The 22,806-nt window shown below is 39.0% G+C and overlaps 2 protein-coding genes across 4 annotated transcripts in view; one reads left to right on the top strand and one right to left on the bottom strand.

Annotated features, from left to right (window-relative positions):
• Window positions 1–22,806, top strand: part of TERF1 (telomeric repeat binding factor 1) — a 40,742-nt gene that overhangs the window by 11,844 nt on the left and 6,092 nt on the right. Inside the window, exons 3-10 of one of the 3 annotated variants that reach the window (XM_073330840.2) lie at window positions 192–322; window positions 1,689–1,775; window positions 4,091–4,240; window positions 7,691–7,800; window positions 9,599–9,664; window positions 11,703–11,806; window positions 12,738–12,811; window positions 20,214–20,905. In XM_073330840.2, the coding sequence (XP_073186941.1) occupies window positions 192–322; window positions 1,689–1,775; window positions 4,091–4,240; window positions 7,691–7,800; window positions 9,599–9,664; window positions 11,703–11,806; window positions 12,738–12,811; window positions 20,214–20,372 (881 nt within the window). In that variant the 3' untranslated portion in view covers window positions 20,373–20,905. Of the gene's footprint in view, window positions 1–191; window positions 323–1,688; window positions 1,776–4,090; window positions 4,241–7,690; window positions 7,801–9,598; window positions 9,665–11,702; window positions 11,807–12,737; window positions 12,812–20,213; window positions 20,906–22,806 lie in introns of those variants that run through there. The other 2 variants (XM_073330843.2, XM_073330842.2) reach the window with 2 other exon arrangements.
• The window catches only part of SBSPON (somatomedin B and thrombospondin type 1 domain containing), a 51,498-nt gene continuing 32,966 nt past the window's right edge, over window positions 4,275–22,806 (bottom strand). The window contains exon 5 of the mRNA XM_073330845.2: window positions 4,275–4,429. Within this exon, the coding sequence (XP_073186946.1) occupies window positions 4,351–4,429 (79 nt within the window). The 3' untranslated portion in view covers window positions 4,275–4,350. The remainder of the gene's footprint in view (window positions 4,430–22,806) is intronic.

Genomic DNA, 22,806 nt, shown 5'->3' with positions numbered 1-22,806 from the left:
GAAGAGACGTGAACTTTTTAAAACACCAATACTCATTATGCACAATATAAACAAACAAACAAAAAAACCCATATAATTAAATATATTTAATGTGATAATTTCAGCTGATAGGAAAATGGTGTCATGCTATTACTATTTGCCACTTTAAAAGAAAGAGCTACCTCTGAACTTTATTTCATTTTCTCCTTAAGGTCATCGCTTTGAAAGTGATCGGAGAATTTCACCTTTGGAATCTGCTCTGTCAATTTGGAAATTGCTTGAAGAAGAGCAAAGCAAACCAGATAACCTGCATGAAGATATTCATCGCTTAATTTTGATTCAGGTATATGTGTTCATCTGCATAAATATTTTTTTAAACAATCTAGCAATTCACATACTCAAAAGAAAACTTCCTGAGTTCTAGTTCAACTTATACGTTATACTCCTGGAGGAATTCTGCATATTTTATATATCAAAATAACCCAATGTAGTCACATTCCCGTTGTCTGCCCCCAGGGACAACGTTGTCTGAAGGAAAATCACAAATTCTGCGTGAAAAAGTGTAATTCTGCAGGGAACATTAATTCTGTGCATTGGGTAGTGGAGAAGAATTTCAGTAGGAGTAATTTAGTATCTGATCTGTTTAGTGAAACAGTAGCTGCATGGAATTGAGTTTGCGTTCCAGGTTCCTATTTTCAGACCCCTGTGGTGTCTGACTAAATTACTGTTTTGGGGTTGAAATTTTTTATGCTTGACTTAAGCTAAAGCCCTTTCTTGAAGTTCTTGATGAAGCTCCATTTTGCTATTCTATTTCTCAAACATACAGTCAATGTTGATGTGAAAAAACTTTTATTGTGCTGAAGTGATTATTTATAAGATACCAATCTTTACGTTTGGATTTTTGAACTAGTGTCATTTACACACTCGAAGAAACTTATTTTGGTAATAAATTACTAAATTGTTTATGCAATATGATTATCTGCTAATTGTAATGATCTGGAACATTCTATACATTGCAACATGTTCAGGGTTTCTCTCTCTGAAATTGACATTACCCATCAAAATAAAGAGCTGTAATGTGATCATCTGAATGTGATTTTAAAAAATAAAATGATGACATTAGTTCAAAAACAGGAAAATATATGCAAGTGGGATGAGGTGTAATTGCTGTTGAAACCATAAATGAGAATTTCAGGGGAAGGTGCGAGGATACACCACAATAGACAGTTGTGGGATAATCTGCACCTGCAAAAATTTATATTAACCCCCAGCTGAGGTTGACTTAAGTCCTTGGGCATGGGGTCATTTCAAAACCCTTTCTTTTTTTAATATTCACTATTTCTGGATAGTTCTTGCCATCCATATAAATGTGCAATCATTCTTTGAATCTTGTACTTCTTGTTTCTGTTTCTTACAGCGAAGTACTTACCCACACTGTACCATAGCTAGATGCAGAAAAATAACAAAATATACACCCCTTTTTAATGAACTTCCTGGCTCTAAAATTAATAGTAAAAAATTTCTCCCACTATAATACCTTATCATGGGGAATCAGTTAAAACTCAAGTTCAGATTTTAAGCAGGAGATCTTACTCTAGATTTGGTGCATTGTAGAGCTGCAGCTCTACAAGTTTTATACTTTCAGATTTTCTAAATGGTATTGCATTTTAGTATATCCTATAGATACAATGTATTTACCCTCATTATAGGCTGTAGCCGTCCACCTAGAGAAAGGATACTTTAAGGAAGCTACCGAAGTCCTTAAAAGACTATTTTCAGAATCTGAATCAAATAAGGTAATAATGATAACTTCTGGGTGTCTTGGTTTGTGGGTTTTTAAAGTGTGTGGGTTTTTTTTTTTTAATATATTTTCATTTTTGTATAGAATTTAAGGGACGGGGGAAATAAAATCAGGCTTTGGGGTTTGTTGTTTGCCATATATACTTTCAGCTGCCTCTCTCACTGAGCCAGCTGTCAGAGTGATCTTCCAGGAATTAGACCATACAACTTTGACTAGATTAGGATTTCACTAGCATAACTGGAATTCAGTGAACAATTTTAATGATTCACAAGCAGAAATAGAATCCACCTTATTCTTCATAGTAGTTGTCAGTACTTTTCAAACAGGAGTAAAGAGCAATAAAAACTGATTAGTATCTAAAGCAGATGATACTCGTCATACTCATAGCGTTATACCAATAAAATAAAAACTAGCAGGATCTTATTAAAGGGGAAAAGGCAAAATGCCACATTCATTGTGAATACAGAGAGAATCCTAGTAAGCAGTTAGTTATAGCTATAACATTCCATTCAATTTCATATTCACACACACACGTTCTGCAAGGTTGTTATCATAGTTACCAGCCTTAGAGTTCCTTATGCCAAGCCACTGGCCAGGTGGCCTGAACATGAGGAGGGAGCAGGGCCTTGTCTGATGCTCCTGGAAGTTGGTTTGCAGAATCAGACCCCAAAGTTCTCACTTTCTAGAGTCCATTTTTATAGGAATTTCTTCCTATGCCAGTCTGTGGGAATTGCTTCATCATGCTGTTGCTGAATCAATCAGCAGATGGCACATTCCTGACGGCTCTGTGCTGCTAGATGTTCTCTTGTTCTTTGATTCTCCCATCCTTGAGGCTGTTGGGTGGATTCCAGTCTGCCCTCCGGGGGTCCACTGGTTATTTCCACTTGACGCTTTCTTCAGCCGATGGACACTGGATTCTTAGGCTGGCACCTCTCTGATCATTCAGTTATTATCCACACCAAGCATCCATCCACATACATCCTCTATCTCTATTTTAATCACAATTGTTAACAAAGCGAGATGAATACAACAAAAGGGCGGGGAGTCTTTGGGTGCTGTTTCTGTTGTTACAGAGTATTGCTTTGAGTCTCTGTGAGTAGTTGTTACAAAGAATTGCTTTGAGAACAGACTCTGTCTTAAATGTACTAACACAATTAGCAGCTTGCAAGTTTCACGCAGAGAGGGAGAAAAACAGTACCAAAAACCAAGAGACCTCTTAGTTTAAATTCCAGTGTATTACTAATTATGGGGAATCAAACTCATTGGTGATTTTAATACATAACTTCTTTACTATGATCCAACAATAGGGAACAGATTTGATCAATAAAGACTTTTCATTTTTATGAAGTTTCTTATGAGCAGAACCACTCTCTAAAAAGGAAAAAAACTTTAGTACCAATCACAAGCAGGCATGTGGTGATTGTGCTGAGAAACAAGGTAAAGCCATACATTCCTCTGCATGGATTGTGTTGGGTTCCATAGCAACTTGGCATTTCCAAGAAACTTGAAAGTTTTCTAGAAGCCTGGCACCTGAATTTTATTCTGGTCATACTCATGAGTTTTCCACCTGAACCATTGCAGAGTGCTCTATTCACTTCCTCTCTTATAAGTGATATTTTCACCCTTATGGGGGTGTCAGTTACCACAAATTGCAGCACAAGGAGGAGTTGGAATTTAAAGCTATGTCCGCTTCCATAACATGAATTTGTAGTACTGTCTGCAGGATTTGGAAGGCTGATGTCTGGAGTTCAGGTCACATCTTGACCCAACTTTTTCTCATTGCTTTAGTACTAGTTGGCTCTTCTTTTTTTGGAATATTACTAACAATTGCTAACCTCTTCGAGTGGTAATTTGCAGAGGCAATAAAAGAGAAAAAGTTTTATTTACTAACAACTGGAGTTGTTTGAATTTTCTGCTCCACTCTCCTTTTCCCCATTTCCTTGGAGTCGTAGGATTGGCTTAAAGAAGGTGAAGAGGAAATAAGGGTCTTCTGGAAAGTTTTGGAATCCATAGGTTTAATGTTCATGCAGCCCAAACTGTAAACTCCTTGAAATGGTTCTGGTACTCATAAGGCACGGTACAGAACCCAAAATAAGGATCTATGTAGGCAATACCTTCAGAAGACTCAGTTACTAGTAAATAGCCTTCCTTTCTTCTAAGTTTTTGATAACTGCCATTTCCAGCCAGTGTAGAATAGAAATTTGAGAAGTGATATTAAGCAGATTATAAAATATATTTGCAGGTGTTACTTATATAATTACATAAAAAACATGAATTTTTGGTATATTCTGAATTTTCTTTCTGTTATAGGCTTTAAGAATGAAGCTGGCCTTAATAATTAATGGGAATGATCCAGATCTGCCTTTCCTCCAGAGCTTCAGTTATAATCTCTTGATCAATAAAATCAAGTCTTACATTGATGTTTTCTTGAAAGAAAACTCAACAAACTTTCTAATCAAGGTATGTTGAGTAAACACAAAACTGATAAAAATGGTGTACGATGAGGCAAAATAAAGGGGATGGAAAATGTTCAACTCAACTCCTGAACTAGAACAGTACCTTGAGCACTTTTAGAGATAAAAGAGCCTTACCTTTCCACATATGGTTCCGTTAATAAACAACGAAAAGCTTGTGCTTGAGAGACGAATACTAGAATAAATTTCACAAAAGTTACTACAGAAAATATTTTCTTAATGTGGGAAATGAAAGTATTGCACAACGAGCTTTATTTAGAAAAGAAATATGAGAAAATAAGAATTGTCTGATTAAAACTGGATCCTTTTAAAGTTGCGTATGGGTAAGAGGACCACTTTTTGTCATCTAGAACAGATTGTTTAAAAATACTGTACCTAGCTATTTCATGCTTTATTTTTTCTTTAAGCCTATAAAACTTTTAGTATTATACCGCTTAGACATTTATTGTAGGTTAATATCCGATTAACGAATCAAATTATTTTCACTTCTCTCTCTAATAAAAATGTTCCTTATGCACCATCTATCTCAACAATGATTTCAAATAGGAAGGAATAACACTTCTACCGCAGTTCATTTTCAGGATGACACTTTATTAAATTCCATCTTCTTTTACGCAGATACTGAAAAGATATATTCATGAAAACTATACATAGTCAACAGTGAGGGGAAATTCTTTAATGTGTGCTTTTTTTAAATTGAGTAATTCAGGGGATTGCTTCTAAAACTTTGTGTGGGATTTTACAAAACTAAAGAAGAGAGAGAAACAAGTCTTTTAACTCAAATCTGAGCTGCTGTAACTTTTTTAGAAGCGGAGAGCATTCAAAGTATTAAGTACACTTAAAGCATTCAAAGTAGCACTGTAATATGGGGGTCTTTATCTGTTAGTGTCCCCTTATAGCAGAAAGGGGAACTACACCAACCTGTCTCTGTTGCTCATTATGCTGTCACACCCCAACTCTGCATTTGTCAAGTCACTGTCAGGAACTGACCCCTCCTGGACAGGTCTTCAATAGTCTCTGTCCCCGTTAGGATAATACAGGAACAGAAGTTGTGACACTCCAGTAGGAGCTAATCAGTCCTAATTCTCCTGGAGATAGGAGCTTCTTCTGTAAAAGACCCTGGCTAAGGTAGGTAGGTGCATCCGCTCCACTGGGTTCCAGCCCAAGGCCTTTGTTAGTAACAGCCAGCACTAGCCCTTCACAGACCCTTACTGTTCTCTGAGTGACTTCCTACCTTTGTAATCTTCCCCAGCTTCTTGCCCTGTTTCTCCCCCTTTGGTGGGTTGGTTTGTCTGGCAGCTTCTCACCAGTCTACTGGAGAGATCCTTTCTCTGCTATCCCTCTGTCTCTGGCAGTTGCCCACCCTCCTGCCTTGTAGCCCTTTTATCCTCACAGCAGCTGTGGGGCTGCCAGTCAGCTCTGGCTGAGCAGTCAGTTGCTTTGTTAATCCATGACAGGCTCTAACTTTTTTTTTTCTTTTTCAATTGGTTAAAAAAAATTCAGATTCCTGTTAGGGCACCAAAGAAAATCCCTTTAGACCAGTGGTGGGCAAACTTTTTGGCCCAAGGGCAACATTGGAGTTATGAAACTGTATGGAGGGCCGGGTAGGGAAGGATGTGCCTCTCCGAACAGGCTGGCCTCTGTCCCCTCCCACTTCCTGACCCCTGACTGCCCCCCTCAGAACCTCCTGACCCATCCAACCACCACCTCCCCCCCGCCTGCCCCCCCCCACTCCTTGTCCCTTGACCACCCTCTGACAGGCCCTCCGGGACCCCACGCCTATCCAACCGCCCCTGGGACCCCTGTCCCCTGACCTCTGCCCCATCCAACCACTCCCTGTCCCCAGACTGCCCTCCAGGACCCCCTGCCTCTTATCCAACCCCCCTGCTCCTCACCCCCTTACCATGCTGCTCAGAGCAGCAGAAGTTCGCAGCCTCCTGGCCAGAGCCAATTACACTGCCCAGAGCGCTGGTGGTGCAGCAAGCTGAGGCTGCGGGGGAGGGGGAACAGTACTGGGGGGGCCAGGGGTTAGCCTCCCCGGCCAGGAGATCAAGGGCCAGGCAGGATGGTCCCTTGGGCCAGATGTGGCCTGCCGGGCCATAGTTTGCCCACCTCTGCTTTAGACGGTTCCCTACTGTTGCTATGCCTCTCTTCAGTAGAGGTGAGACAGGAAGGCCCAGGAGCTCCACACCAAGTGTTCTGAGGCCCACAGTATACCACACCTGCTTTCCTACCCATCCCTGTTAACCTCTTCAGGAGCATCACTGAGGTTAGTCCTTTCAATGTCCGAAGTACTTTCTGGTACATGCAGAGGAATCCTGGGGAGCCAACAGCTCCCTCCTTCCATTGCACAGTCAGCTGCCTTCCCCTCCTGCAAATGCCCACAGAGATGCCTGTACTTCCCTGGCATAGAGAAGTCCCACAACTCCACCTCACTTGGCTGCATTGTCCCCTGGTACCATGCAGGGAGGTGGGTAGGGTAAAGGGGGCCCATATGTGGGTCAGAGTGAAGGATTGACTTTCTTGACTACCACCAAACTCAATCTTCAGAAGTGCAGCTGCTACTGCTATTGGTGAGCTCCTTGCCGGGCCTTGAAAAGAGCGAGTAGGTAAGCTGTGCCAGAGCAATGTGGAGACAGTGTCATCAGGCTAGTACTGAGACAGGAAGTGCCATCAACAAAATCCATCTGAATTCATACACAGTAAATTGGGAATGATAATTTTTTTTTCAATTTGTCAGTTACAATCTCGGGTTTTAACTTTAAAAATAATAGGTACAACATTTTCAGGCACAAACATGATTTTCAAATGTGTCCCTTTAACTTTAAATTTTCAAGCATTATCTGACACATTGATGGTTTTAAATAGCTGACTATGAATATTACACTTTTTCTGCTTCTCTCTCCACTTGTGTATAAAATATATCTTGATAATATTTGTTACTGTTACAGCCACACCAAAAGTGTCTGCTGTACATGTCGTACCAATATTCTTAAATTCTGAGCGATCAGATATTTAGTTTTAAATTTAAAATTGCAAGAAAGCCGGTATGATCTATTCATACAAGCAGTACCATTGAATCTGCCTTTATAATAACATTTGCTCCCTTAGAATTGCTCTAAAACATACAACGTTCATCTCCCGCATACCCTTGTTTGTTTGAACATGTATAACTATTAATGTACATAGCATCAAATGTGTTCCTCTCTTAAAATGTCTTTGGTTATTGAACTTTGGTAAGTGTTCTGATGGAACTTTAGTTCTATGCGTAACCTAATGAAATATATTCAAAGTAGCATTATCATAATGGCAAAATGTTACTATTAGAAATGTCTTGAAAGTAACTACTTCATGTGTTATAACAGTAATATATGTTGTTACTTAGCTGCAGTTTATGTTCAAATAAATGCATCACTTGCTCTTACAACCCTCATAGGCAGCCACAGAAGAGGTGGAGACTAAAAGACTGGAAGCAACAATGTCTCACAATAAACCTGGAAATAGTATTGAAACAAATAATGAAAGTAATTTGGAAACAGAACAAAGGTTTGTAACTGAGCATCATACCAGTAACCACATAAGAATTTATCAGTGGTACTTGAAATTAGCTTAGTGAGTAAAATTTACTTTGTTTTGGGTTGCAAAAAAAAAAAAACAGACTGCAGCAATTTGTGGGGAAACTTTATTTTAAAAAAAAAAAAGGTTTTAATACTCAGACTTTTAATACTCAGACTAAGTGAGAGCTAGAAAGACTTGTCTGATTTAGTGGTTTTTTACATGATTTAAGCAAGATTTGTTTATTCTTTTAATATAAAAATTGTGTGAATTCCATTTTTTTTACAATATATTAACCAACTGTAGGTTTTTTTGTTTGTTTGTTTTGTTTTTTTTTAGTAGCATGGGCTAATCTCTCTTGCAGGATCTAACTTTTTGTGGGTGGGAGCAGGATACAAATGCAAGAAACAATGTGGGACCAGGTAAGGGGCAGGACGGGAGCAGGATTAAAAAATATAGTCCCGCGCAGGGCTCTACTATAAGGAGGTAAAAGAATTCTTCCAAAAGATAATGTCCAACAGAAAACAAGTTGGTAGGGCTTGGCACGGACTTGGTAACTATTTGTTGAAGATGCATTTTTAACTTGAACAAATGTTAGAGAACAAAACCTTGTGACAGTTAAAAACATTGAAATCTATTTTAACTTTTCTTTATGCTCAAGCTTTTTTAGTCCTGCCCTTCAAATTCAGGACATACTGGTATATGAAGAGGAAAGAGCAGGGAGACGAGGGTTTCATGCCCTGGTATGCTTCTGCCAAAGTGGAGGGGAGGAACCCATCCCTAGTTCACTGATGACTCTAGTAAATTAGGTCATCTGTTTACTAGTTGTAGTCATAGTGTAGAAAGTAGTTGGGTCTCTCCAAACCAGTAACCGAAAAAACTGTTTGCTCTACTCCAAATCAGTTGAACTTCTTAACGCTTCTGTTTGAAAGCGCTGATGTGCTTTTTAATAATGAGGAATGTTGTGGAGGTTTGACTGATTAAACTTGAAGACCATTCACTTTTCATTCTGACTGAATGTGCTGAGGTGATTATTGAAATCCTAGATCTGCTACAAGTTGTTTCTTACTGAGAAAGATGGTGGGCTAGATCTTCATTGTGGATGTAGTCCTCACTGCTACTGTTTTATGCTTGATCTGAACATTTCACTAAGGAAGGTAACTTGGATGCAGATTAGACTATTCGTGAAGAGTAATTGCAAAATGTTGTAAGGATGGTGCCTTACGCTGATTACATCTCTTGAGAGAGAGTGATAGAATACAGGATAGGGAAGATTTAGTTGAAGAATACAAATGGTTTCCATAGTTTGTCTATAAGAAGTGTTTAGAATTAAAGTTTGAAAATATGGGCATACTACTCTTTGAAGGACTTCTTTATAATTAATATTTCAATTTTAACATGTATTGTATTTAGTCACATTCTTGTTTTTTGGCAGGCCTGGGGATTGCCACTGGTCTGTCTTTTTTTTTTTTTTTTTTTTTTTTATGCTTTGGGTAGATTTAAGGATAGGCTGCTAATGGGTCTCTAAGGAGGTTAATGGTTCTACATAGCTAACCTTTGTATGCTTTGTTAGAAGTTTTATTAGAGAGGAAGTGAGCTGTAGCTCACGAAAGCTCATGCTCAAATAAATTGGTTAGTCTCTAAGGTGCCACAAGTACTCCTTTTCTTTTTGCGAATACAGACTAACACGGCTGTTCCTCTGAAACCTGTCTAGACAGAAGGGCTGAAGTCTAGGGGATGACTTTTGGCTTTTAAACATTTCTATCTTTTTTTTTTTTTTTTCCTTCAGTAATCTAGAAGATCAAAGAAGTATTGCAAATGAATCATCAGAGAATGCAAGAGAACCTCTAAAAAGGTAGAGAATTTTTTTTGTTGCTGTGTGTTACTAGAGCTGGGTGAAATTTTGATGGAAAATTTGCCAAAAAATGCAATTTTGAGGCAACCAAAACTTTGAGAATTCATCCCAAATTCTTGAATAGTCTTGGCTGACTAAAAAAAGAGGAAACTAATTTAGAACAGCTTGTTCTTCTGCAAGCAATGGCATGTGTCAATTCCACTGTAGATTTGTGTGCACCTCATGCACAGATGTTGGAGATTTTTTTTTTTTTCTTTCCCTCGGCAGTACCCATCGGGCAGCTTGAGGGCTCTTTATAGCCACACGCCACTGCGTGCTGGTATAAGAGGGCAGAGCTATCCCCGATCCCCCTCCAGTTCCTTCATACCGCCAGTGATAGTTGTCCAGAATGTACTTCTAAATAGTAGAAAACCCTCGACTAGAATCACTTACCTGCCCAAGTGGAAGTGCTTCTCCATTTGGGCTCATCATAGAATCCTAGATTATCAGGGTGGGAAGGGACCTCAGGAGGTCATCTAGTCCAACCCCCTGCTTCAAGCAGGACCAATCCACAATTTTTGCCCCTTGTCTCCTCACAAAGCACCCCGAAAGCTGCGCTGGACTACCTTCTAGATCTAAAACAGAATGTGACCATTAGTTCCCTAAGGGTACATTTGGCTGCTATCTCCGCTTTCCGTATACGGGAGGATAATAGGCCCCTTTTCTCCTACCCCATTGTTAATCAATTTCTGAAGGGCATGGCCAGACTGTACCCTCAAGTGCGGGACCCCATCTCTCTTGGGGACCTTAATTTAGCCCTGACTAGTCTAATGGGACTCCACTTTGAAACTTTTGTGACTTGTTCCTTCCTTCACCTTTCCATGAAGGTAGTATTCCTAGTAGTGATTACCTCAGCCAAAAGAGTTGGTGATCTGAGAGCTCTAGTATCAGAACCACCTTATACCGTTTTTAAAGGGATAAGATTTATCCCTGTCCACACCCTTATGTCCTTACAAAAGTAGTCTCTCTAGTTTTCATGTTAACCGAGATATCTGCCAACATTTTTTCCAAACCCCATCACCATAAGCATGAAGAAAGACTTTACTCACTGGATGCGAGAAGAGCATTAGCTTTCTACCGAGTGCTCACTAAATCTTTCCAAACTTCTTTACAGCTCTTTGTCACAGTTGCTGATAGAGTTAAGGGCAATCCAGTTTCCTCCCAGAGAATCTCCTTCTGGATCTCTCCCTGCATCTATTTGTGCTACCAACTGTGTAACACAACCCTACCATCTCCAGAACTGACACATTCTACTAGAGCACAAGCAGCTTCTGCAGATTTCCTGGCTTGAGTACCAATTGTTGATATTTGTAATGCAGCAAGTTGATCATCAGTCCACGCTTTCACTTCTCATTACACCATCAACTGTCAGTGCAGAGACAATGCCAGTTTCAGACAGGTGATCCTGTGATCACTGTTTAGATGGACTCTGAACCCACTTCCATAGCTGTTTCCGTGAGAGTCACCTACGTGGAATTGACATGTGCAATCACTCGAAGAAACAGTTTTTTACCTTTCAGCAACAGTTGTTCTTTTGAGGTGTATTCCACAATCTGCCTGCCTTCCCCTCTCTATTGGAGTCAGATAGGTATGAAGGAAGAGACAGGTTGGGGTGGCTCTGCCTTCTTATACCAGCACACAGTGCCACGTGGCCGCTCAAGCTGCCCCAATGGGTACCTCTGAGGGGGGGAAAAAATCTGACATCTTTGCAAGAGGGTGCAAACACCTCTCTAGTGGAATGTACATATGCAACACACCTCAAAGAACAGCAGTTACGGAAATGTAGGCAACTATTTCTTTTGAAACTTTCGAAACTAACAGTTTTGAAATGTCACTTCAGATTGATGATTTGTTTTGCCAAGAAAAAATGAAAATTTTGGTTTCAGTTGGAAAAAATGTTTGTTCAGCAACCAAACCGAAAAGTCAGCTTGCATAGCTGTCACATGTATTCCTGAATGTTTCAGCAGGTCTAGTCGTTATATCTTTATGTATCTTGCAGGTCACGCAAACACCTTTATTCCTTAGCACGCCACACCCTCTGGAAGCTAGAAAATGTGTCTTCTAATGGGATAACAAAACACAGAAATACCAGTTGTCTTCAAAGTGAGTATGCTGTGGCTTTCATTAAGACTTGTGGTACACCGAATGCAATATAACAATTCACAGATAAATTCTTGACACTCGTGGGCTTTCAAAATATTACCTCTACATGACTGTTTTCCTCCCTTGAAATTTGCTATTAGCTTGTTCTTCAAGTACTCTACCATTTTTTGTCTGCATTTGGAACAGGAAAGCCGCAATCACGGTGCCTCAAGATTCTGCCTGGTTTCAGATTTGAGGGCCAAATTCTAAAGCTTCAAGAGCTAAAATTTGTAAAAAGATTTGAAGTCACCAACAAACCAAAAGATCTAGGAAACAGTTGATTTATGCTTTCCACTTCATGATTTATTGCACTTTAGAGTATATTTTATTTATAGGAAATCAGTTAGTAGTGTCTGTCCTGGATCTCTGGCTAGGGTAATTCTGGGGAGAAATTCCTCATTTTGTAGGGGAGGAAGAAGAAACAGGAAGGCAGTGACTAGCTTTTTAAAAAAGACAGCTGTGGCAAAGCTGCACAGATTTAGGCTGTTAAAATAAGCCGCAGGGGAGATGGGTAGGTGGTCAAAGGTGCATGTAAATAGTTACAAGGTAGATTTTGTACTGTTTTATTTGTAGTAATGGAGAAATGTTTAATGCTGTTCAGAATTCTTGTTCATTAAATATTTAAAGTACAAGTAAAATTCTTTTACTGGTACAATCTCTTGCAGGAATTTAGTGGCCGTTTGTAAGTATCCTTCTTTTTTGAGTACCCCAACAGACGGTCAGATTCTCTACTGTGCTTATCCCACATAGACACTTACAATAGTCCAAAGTAGATAGTAATATTCTACACTCACTTTGTTCTTGCTTCTCACGGGTGTGAATGTTACTGTGGAGAATTGGGTTCAGAACGTTGACCTTTATTGATCTTTGAGTGTTTACCTTATTAATTTAGGTCTCAGTGATTTGCAGAACATTGAAAATGATGGAAAATCTCTGTCTCACAGGCCAACTCGCCGAAAGAAGCAGGTGTGTATTGGTTTTATGCTATAAATGGACCTAAAATTAATCTACAAAATGTATGGGTATTCCATCAGAGGAAATGTAACATAGCATTCTTTCCAACTTTAGTTACTGTGCAGTATGTTGCTATAAGACAGCAGTTCCTGGCAGGAGCTTTGGACAAGCCAGCACCAATGATTTTGTCATGCAGTGGCTTAATGTTGGACTGTCACCTTAGTGAACAAAGTGCTCCATTGTAAGGGTGAAAATACATAATTGGGATGGAGTTTTCAAAGTAAACCTATTACAGTAGTCTGATAACAGGCAACTTCCCATAATGCTGCATTTCATAAAGGCCTTATCCATGAAGAAAATGTAGAAATCTGTTTGTAGTCACTATTTTAAACGCTAGTTACATCACAGACACAAACTAAAGTACCACCTAACTTTGGGAAACCTAGAAATATGACCTTAATATAGGGATGTTATGAAAAGGGTATTTAAAGTGCACTTGACTTTGCTTGGGAACAAGACTACTACTGTTTTGAAATAATACATCTGGTATACAGTAAACTTTTTGAAATGACTGTCACGACGTTCAAAATAATGATAAAATCTTCTAACTCTTAAAGCTAAAATATAGGCTTCAGTTTTCAACGTAGAGGGGCACTCTGAAGAGATAGACAGCACAAGATTGTTGTAAATCTGGAGTCTCCAAACTGTCATTTACAACAGCCTGACACAAGCTGTTTCATCCTTTTACCTTGAGTTCATCAGGAAAAGACGAACTTATTTTTGTAATTCAAATTTTTAAGAATAACTAGAGAAAACAACTTTCCTATCAGTTTACTGTAGATCAGTGGTTCCCAAACTTGTTCTGCCGCTTGTGCAAGGAAAGCCCCTGGTGGGCTGGGCCAGTTTGTTTACCTGCCATGTCCGCAGGTTTGGCCGATCGCGGCTCCAGGCCAACAGGAGCCGCTGGAAGCAGCGGCCAATACGTCCCTCAGCCCGCGCCACTTTCAGCAGCTCCCATTGGCCTGGAGCTGCGAACCACGGCCGCTGGGAGCTGCGATCGGCCGAACCTGCGGACGCAGTAGGTAAACAAACCGGCCTGGCCCGCCACGGGCTTTCCCCGCACAAGCGGCGGAACAAGTTTGGGAACCACTGCTGTAGATAAATGTCCTTCTAGCTCCTTTATTCTTCCCTTCCTTAATAGCCTATATTGAAGTCAAAGTACTGGTTAAATTTACAGGTACATCCAATCCTCAAACTAGACCATCTACTAATGAGAGATCCATTATTAAGCCACCAAAATCCATACCCCCCAGAGACTAGATATGGGAACAGGCACCACATTAAAACACTGATTTGAAAAACAAATTTCAAAGCAAAGCTTAACCATGGCAGAAACTTTACAATCTCCTTAGAAGCTACAGATGTTTTATCAAAACAAAATTTTAGAGGGGCACATTAACAATGCATCTGTTTGCCTTAAAATATTTATTCCCTTCTTACAGAAACATAGCCAAATTGCTCAAAGCAGCGCCCCCTTTCCTCTTGTTTCATTATTGATGAAGGTAGCAAAAACTGCCACTTAATGACATGAAGAATATTGGCACATTGCCACATGATTTAAAAAAAAAAAAAAAAAAACACTTATACTGCACCTGGTGCTAAGTTTTCACTCCTCACTAATACAGAAAAACTGTATATATTATCAATATTTTGTTCTTTGCTATGGTAGTTCTGCATCAGTAGTTAATTACAAACACCTTTCCCAGACTTGTGCTGACTTTAATGATCGTTGTGAACAGATACCTTACAAAGACTAGAAGCTATGATGGTTACAGTTCCTAACTATATGGTAAAGTCAACCCTATAAAAATGCAGAAACCCAACAACAGACGGAAATGGATAAAAGTTGGTAGGGGATGGGAAAAATTCCTAAATTCTTATAAAAAATGGAAAGAAAAAAATTCAAATTCTACACAATTGCTCTCATGAACCTATAGAATGCATACTTTATCTCCTTGCTATTTCTGTGCAGTAGTCCTTGTCAGTGGGATCTCTAGTATCCATATTACACAGAGCAATGTTTTTGGTATTCCAAAAAGTTGAGTCTGCTCACCCACATAATTATGTGGGTTATATAAGACTGTTTGCATGCATTAAAGAATGCTGTGAATGTCACAAAGGGTTGTTGACTTTTAGAACTCCCTTTTCCATGCAGTCCCTCTTTCAATGTTGGCTTTGTTTGTTCTTGTTTTGTAATGGCATTTCATTGCAATGGTTCAGTGCCTATTTTCAGCTTTTCATAGCAACATTTTTCAGTTAAGCTACATTTTAGTCTGATGCAACACTATTGAAAGGAAAATCCTCTGTAATTTCTAATGCCTTTCAGTAGTAAATTGAACTCTACAGATGCAAGTGCCACTTACTTATTTTACGGTGCTAGAGAGCTCCCTTTTATACCCCTTCTTTGTGTGAGAAGTTCTTTAGTGCCATGAGTAGCCCAACTGCAATCAGTGGGGCTTGCTGCTGAAGCAAGGGATCCAGAATTGGACCTTTATTTGTGTCAAAAAAGAAAATTTAGATTTGATTTTTTTTTTTTTTTTTTGGACAGGTTGGTGGGGAGGATTCAATTTAACTTCCAAGGATGTGTAATACTGGTTTCCAAAGAGCAATTATATGTAAAGGATTTAAGAGGAGTTTGTAGTAGCTTATCACAGAGGATTTAAACTGTTAGTTTTGCTTTTTGTAATTATTTGTCACCAACTTTTCAATTTGGGTCAGTACTGGCTTGCTCTTTTTGTGGCCAGATTCGCCATTTGGCTTAACGGGTGGTAACTAGCAGCATTAACCTGGAACAAATCTAGCCCTGAATAAATCTAAGCTATTGAGTCCCAATGTTTGTAGAGTCCTTCATCCTACATTTTAGGAATGGGCTTGGAAGGGGACACTCGGGACTGAGGAAGCTTGACATTTTAAACTAAAATTCAGTTTATATGAAATGGAAATATTTTTAGGATGTAAACTCAGGGTGGGGATGGTGTCTGTGTTTTTTACAGCACTTAACAGAATGAGGCTCAGGCTCCTATCCTAGTGGTACTTTCTGGTTGCTATCACAATGCGATTCTTAAATAATACATAGGAGTAAGAAAGGGTCTGGCGGCATAAATCATGTAGTGTGCTAGCACTGCCATGGTTACCCTTCTGGTAGCATTTCCAGAATAACTCACCCTTACAGAGTTATTCCTTTATCATTAAAACTCTTTATGATCCTGGGGTGAAAAATGACAACTGATGAGTACATTTAGATTTACATGAAAAATGTGTTCACCTTATGAAAGAACAGGGCAAAAGCAGAGGGAGGTAGGGTCCAATTCTGAAATCTGCCAGTTACTGTTACTGCTGCTGCCTAGTTCTCTAGCAAACGGAGAAGGCATACTGCTATTCCTCCTCTAAGCAGCTTACAATATTACTTAAGATATATTACAGCAAGGGATGATGCAAACAGTAAAATTATGAGAGAATATTTTAGTTCCCTCTTACTCTTTTTTTTTTTTCTGCGTGATTTGAAAATCTGCTTAATTCTGTATACAATATGCTGTTTGAGAGACTGGTAAGGTTTAGGAGTGGACATCAGCATTGGAAGGCTAGTTAAAAGTGAGCCTTTAGTAGGGCTATGAACTCCCAAATGGTTTGCTTCATTTTTTTTATGAATGAAATGGTACCTGTTAGAGCTATAAAACTAGATTCCATTTACTTCCCATTTGTTTCTTTATGGAATTTGAGATGTCTGAACCTGAAACGTGACAGGCTTTATAGTTATAGTTAGAGTATATTAAAAGTTGGCCCTCTCCATGCTTTACCCTGAAAGTTGAGATCAGCTGGGACACTTGAGCTGACAGTTCCCCTAGATTTGTATGCTCTGAGAGCAGGGAATTCCCAGAGGAAGGGCTATGTTTTGGATTTTTCTTTTCCTATTCATCTTTACATATGTCCAAAAGAGTTAAGTTGCTATAGTATATTACGAGAACATTGTGGATTGATTTTAAATCGTCAATTTTAATTATGATTTAAATAAGTAAACTGGAAACTTTGATTTAAATACATTTTGTATCTTTTGCGTTTTTACTTTTTAGTTATTTCCTAAAGAAAGGTTGACTCTCATTGCTTGGTAACCATTCCAGTATGTTGGGGTTTTTTTCATCTAAACATAGCCTTTACACTGAGCTTGGTATTACTTTTTACTAATCAGGAGGATGCACCATATCTATATACACTTATTTAAGAAATTATATAGTTCCTCTTTCATTTATTCAGATTAATCATTTTTATATTTTTAATTGTTTAAAAAGGTGGATTTACTAGATTTTTACTTGTGATTTGAGTCAAGCTCTAGTTGGATGGAAATTCTAATTTGATTAAAATTGCACACAAATAGCATTTTAAATAGTTTTATTTAATACAAAAAATCTGAAATATGCTGATACATGAGAAAAGGGTTTATCAAAACCTGTTTTTCATTCAAAGCAAACTGTTGAATAAAACAAAGTATTATCTGCAGTTAGTAAATTGAACTGATTTTCCTTCAAGATTTTAGAACTAATAGAGCTCATCCTCTCACACTAATCATAGATCAGAAGAAGAAAAAGAGCTTTCCTGGTTTGCAACTCCCAGTTGGTTTCTTGACTCAATCAACTTTTAAGTCACATGGGGTGCATGAGCAGTTGTGCAGCACCTCCGCATGCCAAATACAGAAATGAAATGGTGTCCTCCAGGCAGTGTGACCTCACATGAACCATATGTACAAGTACTACTGTACAGAGTACACCATTTTGTAGCACAAAATGACATCCTCCGTGCCGCGAGACCTCGCACTCATGGTACGTGAGAAGTCATGCCATGCGAAGGACGCCATTTTGTAGAGCAGGTTTCTGGCATGTGCAGCATTTCACTGCAATGCTCTCTACATTCCAGGCAGCTACTGCTGGGGGAGTGGACAACATGAGCACCAGAAGTGGCCCATTGGCCACCAGTTGGGCCACCCTGAACTAATAATTGAACTGAAGTAGTTGAATAAACTGAAATGAAGAAAATATTCTCTGACAGAAGAGGCTACTGCTGTCAGAAATTAGTTTAGCACTTCAACAAAGTCTGATTCCACGTGCTTAGCCTGTGACTTCCACCAATTCTTTACTTTGATCTTCAACAGAAAATTTGTGCTGCTTAATATTTTTTATTTAAATTTTAATTATAGTAAGTTTCAAATTAAATTTTAAATAGGTTTATTTTAAAAGTATACCTGTGTTTAATTTAAATTAAAAAATCAATTTAAAAAAATAATTTTTAAATTGATTTTTTAATTTAAATTAATCATAGATTTTTATCCAGCCTGATACAGTTAATACTTTGGTCTAATTTCTGTTTTTTTACTGTGCAGGTGCTAGGTGGTGTTGGTGTCTTGTGATATGCAGGAGGTCAGAGTAGATGACCTAGTTGTCCTTTCTGGTCTTTAACTCTATGACTAAAGACTTTTTTGAGGGTTGAGTTGGGAGGGTTTCTAGCTTTGTTGGGTTTGGAAATTCTTTTGTCATATTTGATAACTCGATGGAGTTATCGGTGCAGTACTTGGTGGAGTACCCCAGGGGTTGGTCCTGGGGCCGGTTTTGTTCAATATCTTCATAAATGATCTGGAGGATGGTGTGGATTGCGCACTCAGCAAATTTGCGGATAATACTAAACTGGGAGGAGTGGTAGATATGCTGGAGGGCAGGGATAGGATACAGAGGGACCTAGACAAATTGGAGGATTGGGCCAAAAGAAATCTGATGAGGTTCAATAAGGATAAGTGCAGGGTCCTGCACTTAGGACGGAAGAACCCAATACACAGCTACAGACTCGGGACTGAATGGCTAGGCAGCAGTTCTGCAGAAAAGGACCTAGGGGTGACAGTGGACGAGAAGCTGGATATGAGTCATCTGTGTGCCCTTGTTGCCAAGAAGGCCAATGGCATTTTGGGATGTGTAAGTAGGGGCATAGCGAGCAGATCGAGGGACGTGATCGTCCCCCTCTATTCGACATTGGTGAGGCCTCATCTGGAGTACTGTGTCCAGTTTTGGGCCCCACACTACAAGAAGGATGTAGATAAATTGGAGAGAGTCCAGCGAAGGGCAACAAAAATGATTAGGGGTCTGGAACACATGACTTATGAGGAGAGGCTGAGGGAACTGGGATTGTTTAGTCTGCAGAAGAGAAGAATGAGGGGGGATTTGATAGCTGCTTTCAACTACCTGAGAGGTGGTTCCAGAGAGGATGGTTCTAGACTATTCTCAGTGGTAGAAGAGGACAGGACAAGGAGTAATGGTCTCAAGTTGCAGTGGGGGAGGTTTAGGTTGGATATTAGGAAAAACTTTTTCACTAGGAGGGTGGTGAAACACTGGAATGCGTTACCTAGGGAGGTGGTAGAATCTCCTTCCTTAGAAGTTTTTAAGGTCAGGCTTGACAAAACCCCGGCTGGGATGATTTAAGTGGGGATTGGTCCTGCTTTGAGCAGGGGGTTGGACTAGATGACCTCCTGAGGTCCCTTCCAACCCTGATATTCTATGATGCATTTTGTATGTTTAATTTTGTACTTGTGGGCCTATCATTATAGTTGCATTAATAGCAAAACATACTAAATATACTGCTGTAGTCTTAGATTAGTTTAGATGTAGTATGGTCTTCTGGTTAGTGCACATGACTAGATGTCAGATGGGTAGTTGCTTTATGACCTTGAGCAAGTTGCTTACCTCTGTCTTAAATGGAAATAATACACACGTGCTTGTATTTAAAATCCTGGATAAAAAGTACTAAACATATAAAAAGAACTAACATTTGAAATGCCATTGCTGTTGGTACACAGCATCTCCTTTTGATACTTATTTCTCAAGTGAAACTGTCACAGAAATAGCTACCTATATATCATATTGACTAAGTACTGTCTGTTGTCTGAATGGTCATTCTGCATGTCAGTTAATGTTAGTCTTTGGTCATCACAGATAAAATTTTCAAGAGCCTGTCTAGCTTAGGCTCCTTAGTAAATTTTGAAAGCCAGTCGGACATTGGGTAGAATTTTCAAAATGCACCTATGTCTTTATTATGTGACATTCTATGTGAAACTTCAGCAGCCCAAATTGATTTATTTTAAAGGGCTATCTACTTAAATCCACCAAACCCAAACAGGAAAATATCTCCCAAAGTATCAGATGTAACCTGAAAATGTAGAATTGACCTACCTTTAATGTAGCATTATATGAATATATGTAACCTAATAAGTGAAATATAAACAATATTTTCATACATTTCTGGTATTTATACTAAATGTGTCAAATTAGAACTTTCTGCGGAGGAAAATTTAGTGTGTACAATTGTTATCTTTCTAAAGCGATGGACTTGGGAAGAAGACAATAGACTGAAGAATGGGGTAAAGAAGTTTGGAGTGGGAAATTGGAATAAAATTCTGATTCACTATGACTTCAACAACCGAACCAGTGTCATGTTAAAAGACAGATGGAGAACTATGATCAAGCAAAACATTGCTTAGTTGGACAGTGAGAACTAACTTCAACTCTTACCCCACTTTTCCCATGAAGATTAATGTTTGGACACCTATCTAGTTTTTCCCAATAATTTTGGTTATAAAGTGTTGTGGGCAGTTTAAATTGATATAAAAGAACTTCCTGGGTGTGAATTCATTAATACAGTAATGTAAGACTAATGTTTCTCTCTATGAATGTATATACTAGGAAAAGCAATAAGTGATAATGTACGGTCTTCATCTTTTTTTTTCCTTTAGAATGTTTTAATATTTTGAATTTTTAATTCTGCAAAGCAAAGGTACTGTAGTTTGTTAATTCTGGTTGGGCAAGGGAAAGTCTCAAAACTAGCATCCTGAAAGTGGAACCAGAATAATAAAAGGTATACATCATTTGTATGTCCTCTCTTGTTTGAGTATAGATATGTAACTTAACATAAAAGATGGCATTTATCTGTATAAAGTGGATGTTATCACTCATGAAATGTAAATGTTTTACTTAATTTGTAAAATACTAATTATGTAATATTAAAGCTGTAAATAGAATGTAAAACAGTATGCTGTATTTGTACTCTTATAAAGATATGCATCATTTCCAAAGCATTTAGAGATAGTCACATCATAAAGGCTTGCATCGGCAATTACAGTTTGTTTAATCCTCAAAGAGAATCAGATTAAGGTAGGTCATGCAGCATCAATGTGATGTTTTTGATCTCTGTCCAGCATTTAATTCTTGAGATATCTTGGTCAAAGTGGCTTGTACACTTATTTATCTGCAGGCATGACTGCACAAAAATCTTGCATTGCTAATTTAAGATACTTTCCAAATGGTCTGCAAGTGTTTGGTTTTTTTTCTAGAAATACTCACGGCATTGCTCCATTTGTAAAGATGCCATTTTGAAGTTACCTACACTGCTGGCACAACTGAAAATTAATCTTAGCTCTTCTTTCACAGAAGAGGAAATTGGGATGAGGTGGAACGGGAGTGGGGAGTAGTATTGTGATAGTACCTATCACTTGTAGGTCACGTAATCCTCTTGTGGGTCTCTGTTCTCCCATCTCCCAGTTGCAACCTTGACTCTACCAGTCAGGATCTGGAAGGCTTGAGACATATGGTTCGGTAGCCTGTTTAGTCGACACATGGCAGGCCATTGTGCATAGGGAATGATATAGCTGGCTCAGAGGCCTGCTTCTGTATTTTCTCACCATCAACTAGTGAAGATAAACTCTGGGAAGGGCAGCTCATGTAAGTGCATCAGGATGCTATTAGCTCATATGAAAAGAGTGAGTGCTCCCTAAGCAGGACAGTGTGCCACCTATTGCCTTTTAGGGAGCATCTGGCTGTCTCTTCCAGTCTTAAACCTGTGGTACAGAATGCCAAAATCTCAAGGAAAAGGCTTTGTAGATACTTCCCTGTCCACCAGGTCATCTTAGAAATTATTGTGGAATCATTAAGTTCTGTGGGTTAGACAAGTACCACCATGATGGGTCTGGCAGATAGCCATGGTTCACGATGACAAACAGCTACTTCAATGGTGAGCTGCCTATTCTGAGGCTCTTTTAACAAGTTGCATTAGGCTCTTCACAATAATTCTCTCTCCTGAACACCTTCCTCCTGCCACCATACTGAATGTAAGAAGTTTGAGACTTCTAAATAAGATTTCCTGCTGTATCTAGTTCATACATCAGCATTCCATCAGAGCTCCTGAGTTCAGGTGTAAACCAGTTTTCTGAGATCCTCTCTGTCCCATGAGCAAAGGAAAACAGAAGTCAAAAGATTCCGGAAGTGAGCTGCTGGCTAGGTAAGTGGTGGTGTAGGGTTGAACATTGGTCCGCCCTCTACAGAGATGGGAGGACCTTTATACTTTGGATGGCCTCCACCTCAATAGAAGGGGGACTAATCTTCTCAGGGACAGACTAGTCAGAGTAGTCAAGAAGGTGTTTAATAATAAAGGGGGAGCCTAAAAAGAAGAGTATGAATGAGCATTCAGTACAAAATCAAGATGTAGAGAACAAAATCAAGGAATCAAGTCTTTAAAAAAAAAAAAAAATTAATTGCCTATACACCAATGCTAGAGCCTGGGTAACAAATGAGGAATGGGAATTGCTCATTTATGAGCATAAATTTTGATCTAGCTGGCATTACGGAACTTGGTGGAATGATTCCCATTACTGGAATGTTAAAATTAATGGTTAAAGCCAATTTGAAGGATCAAGTTGGCAACAGGGGTGTGGGAGTAGCACTCTGTCAAAAATGGCTTTACCTGTTTCCAAGTAACTTATAACTCAGAAGAAAATGATCTTGAAAGCTTATGCATCAGTGTCCTAACAGATAAAGCGCAATATGGGGTATTAGTTTGTGTCTGCTGCAGCCTACCAGATTGTACTATGCAGCAGGCTGACTGGCTTCTTGCGTATTATCAACAACACGTAGGGAAAAAAG

This window comes from Lepidochelys kempii, chromosome 2 (assembly GCF_965140285.1).
Source record: "Lepidochelys kempii isolate rLepKem1 chromosome 2, rLepKem1.hap1, whole genome shotgun sequence".
Lineage (NCBI taxonomy): Eukaryota > Metazoa > Chordata > Testudines > Cheloniidae > Lepidochelys > Lepidochelys kempii.
The sequence above is the reverse complement of the archived record's forward strand: the minus strand, read 5'-3'. Positions and strand labels throughout refer to the sequence as shown.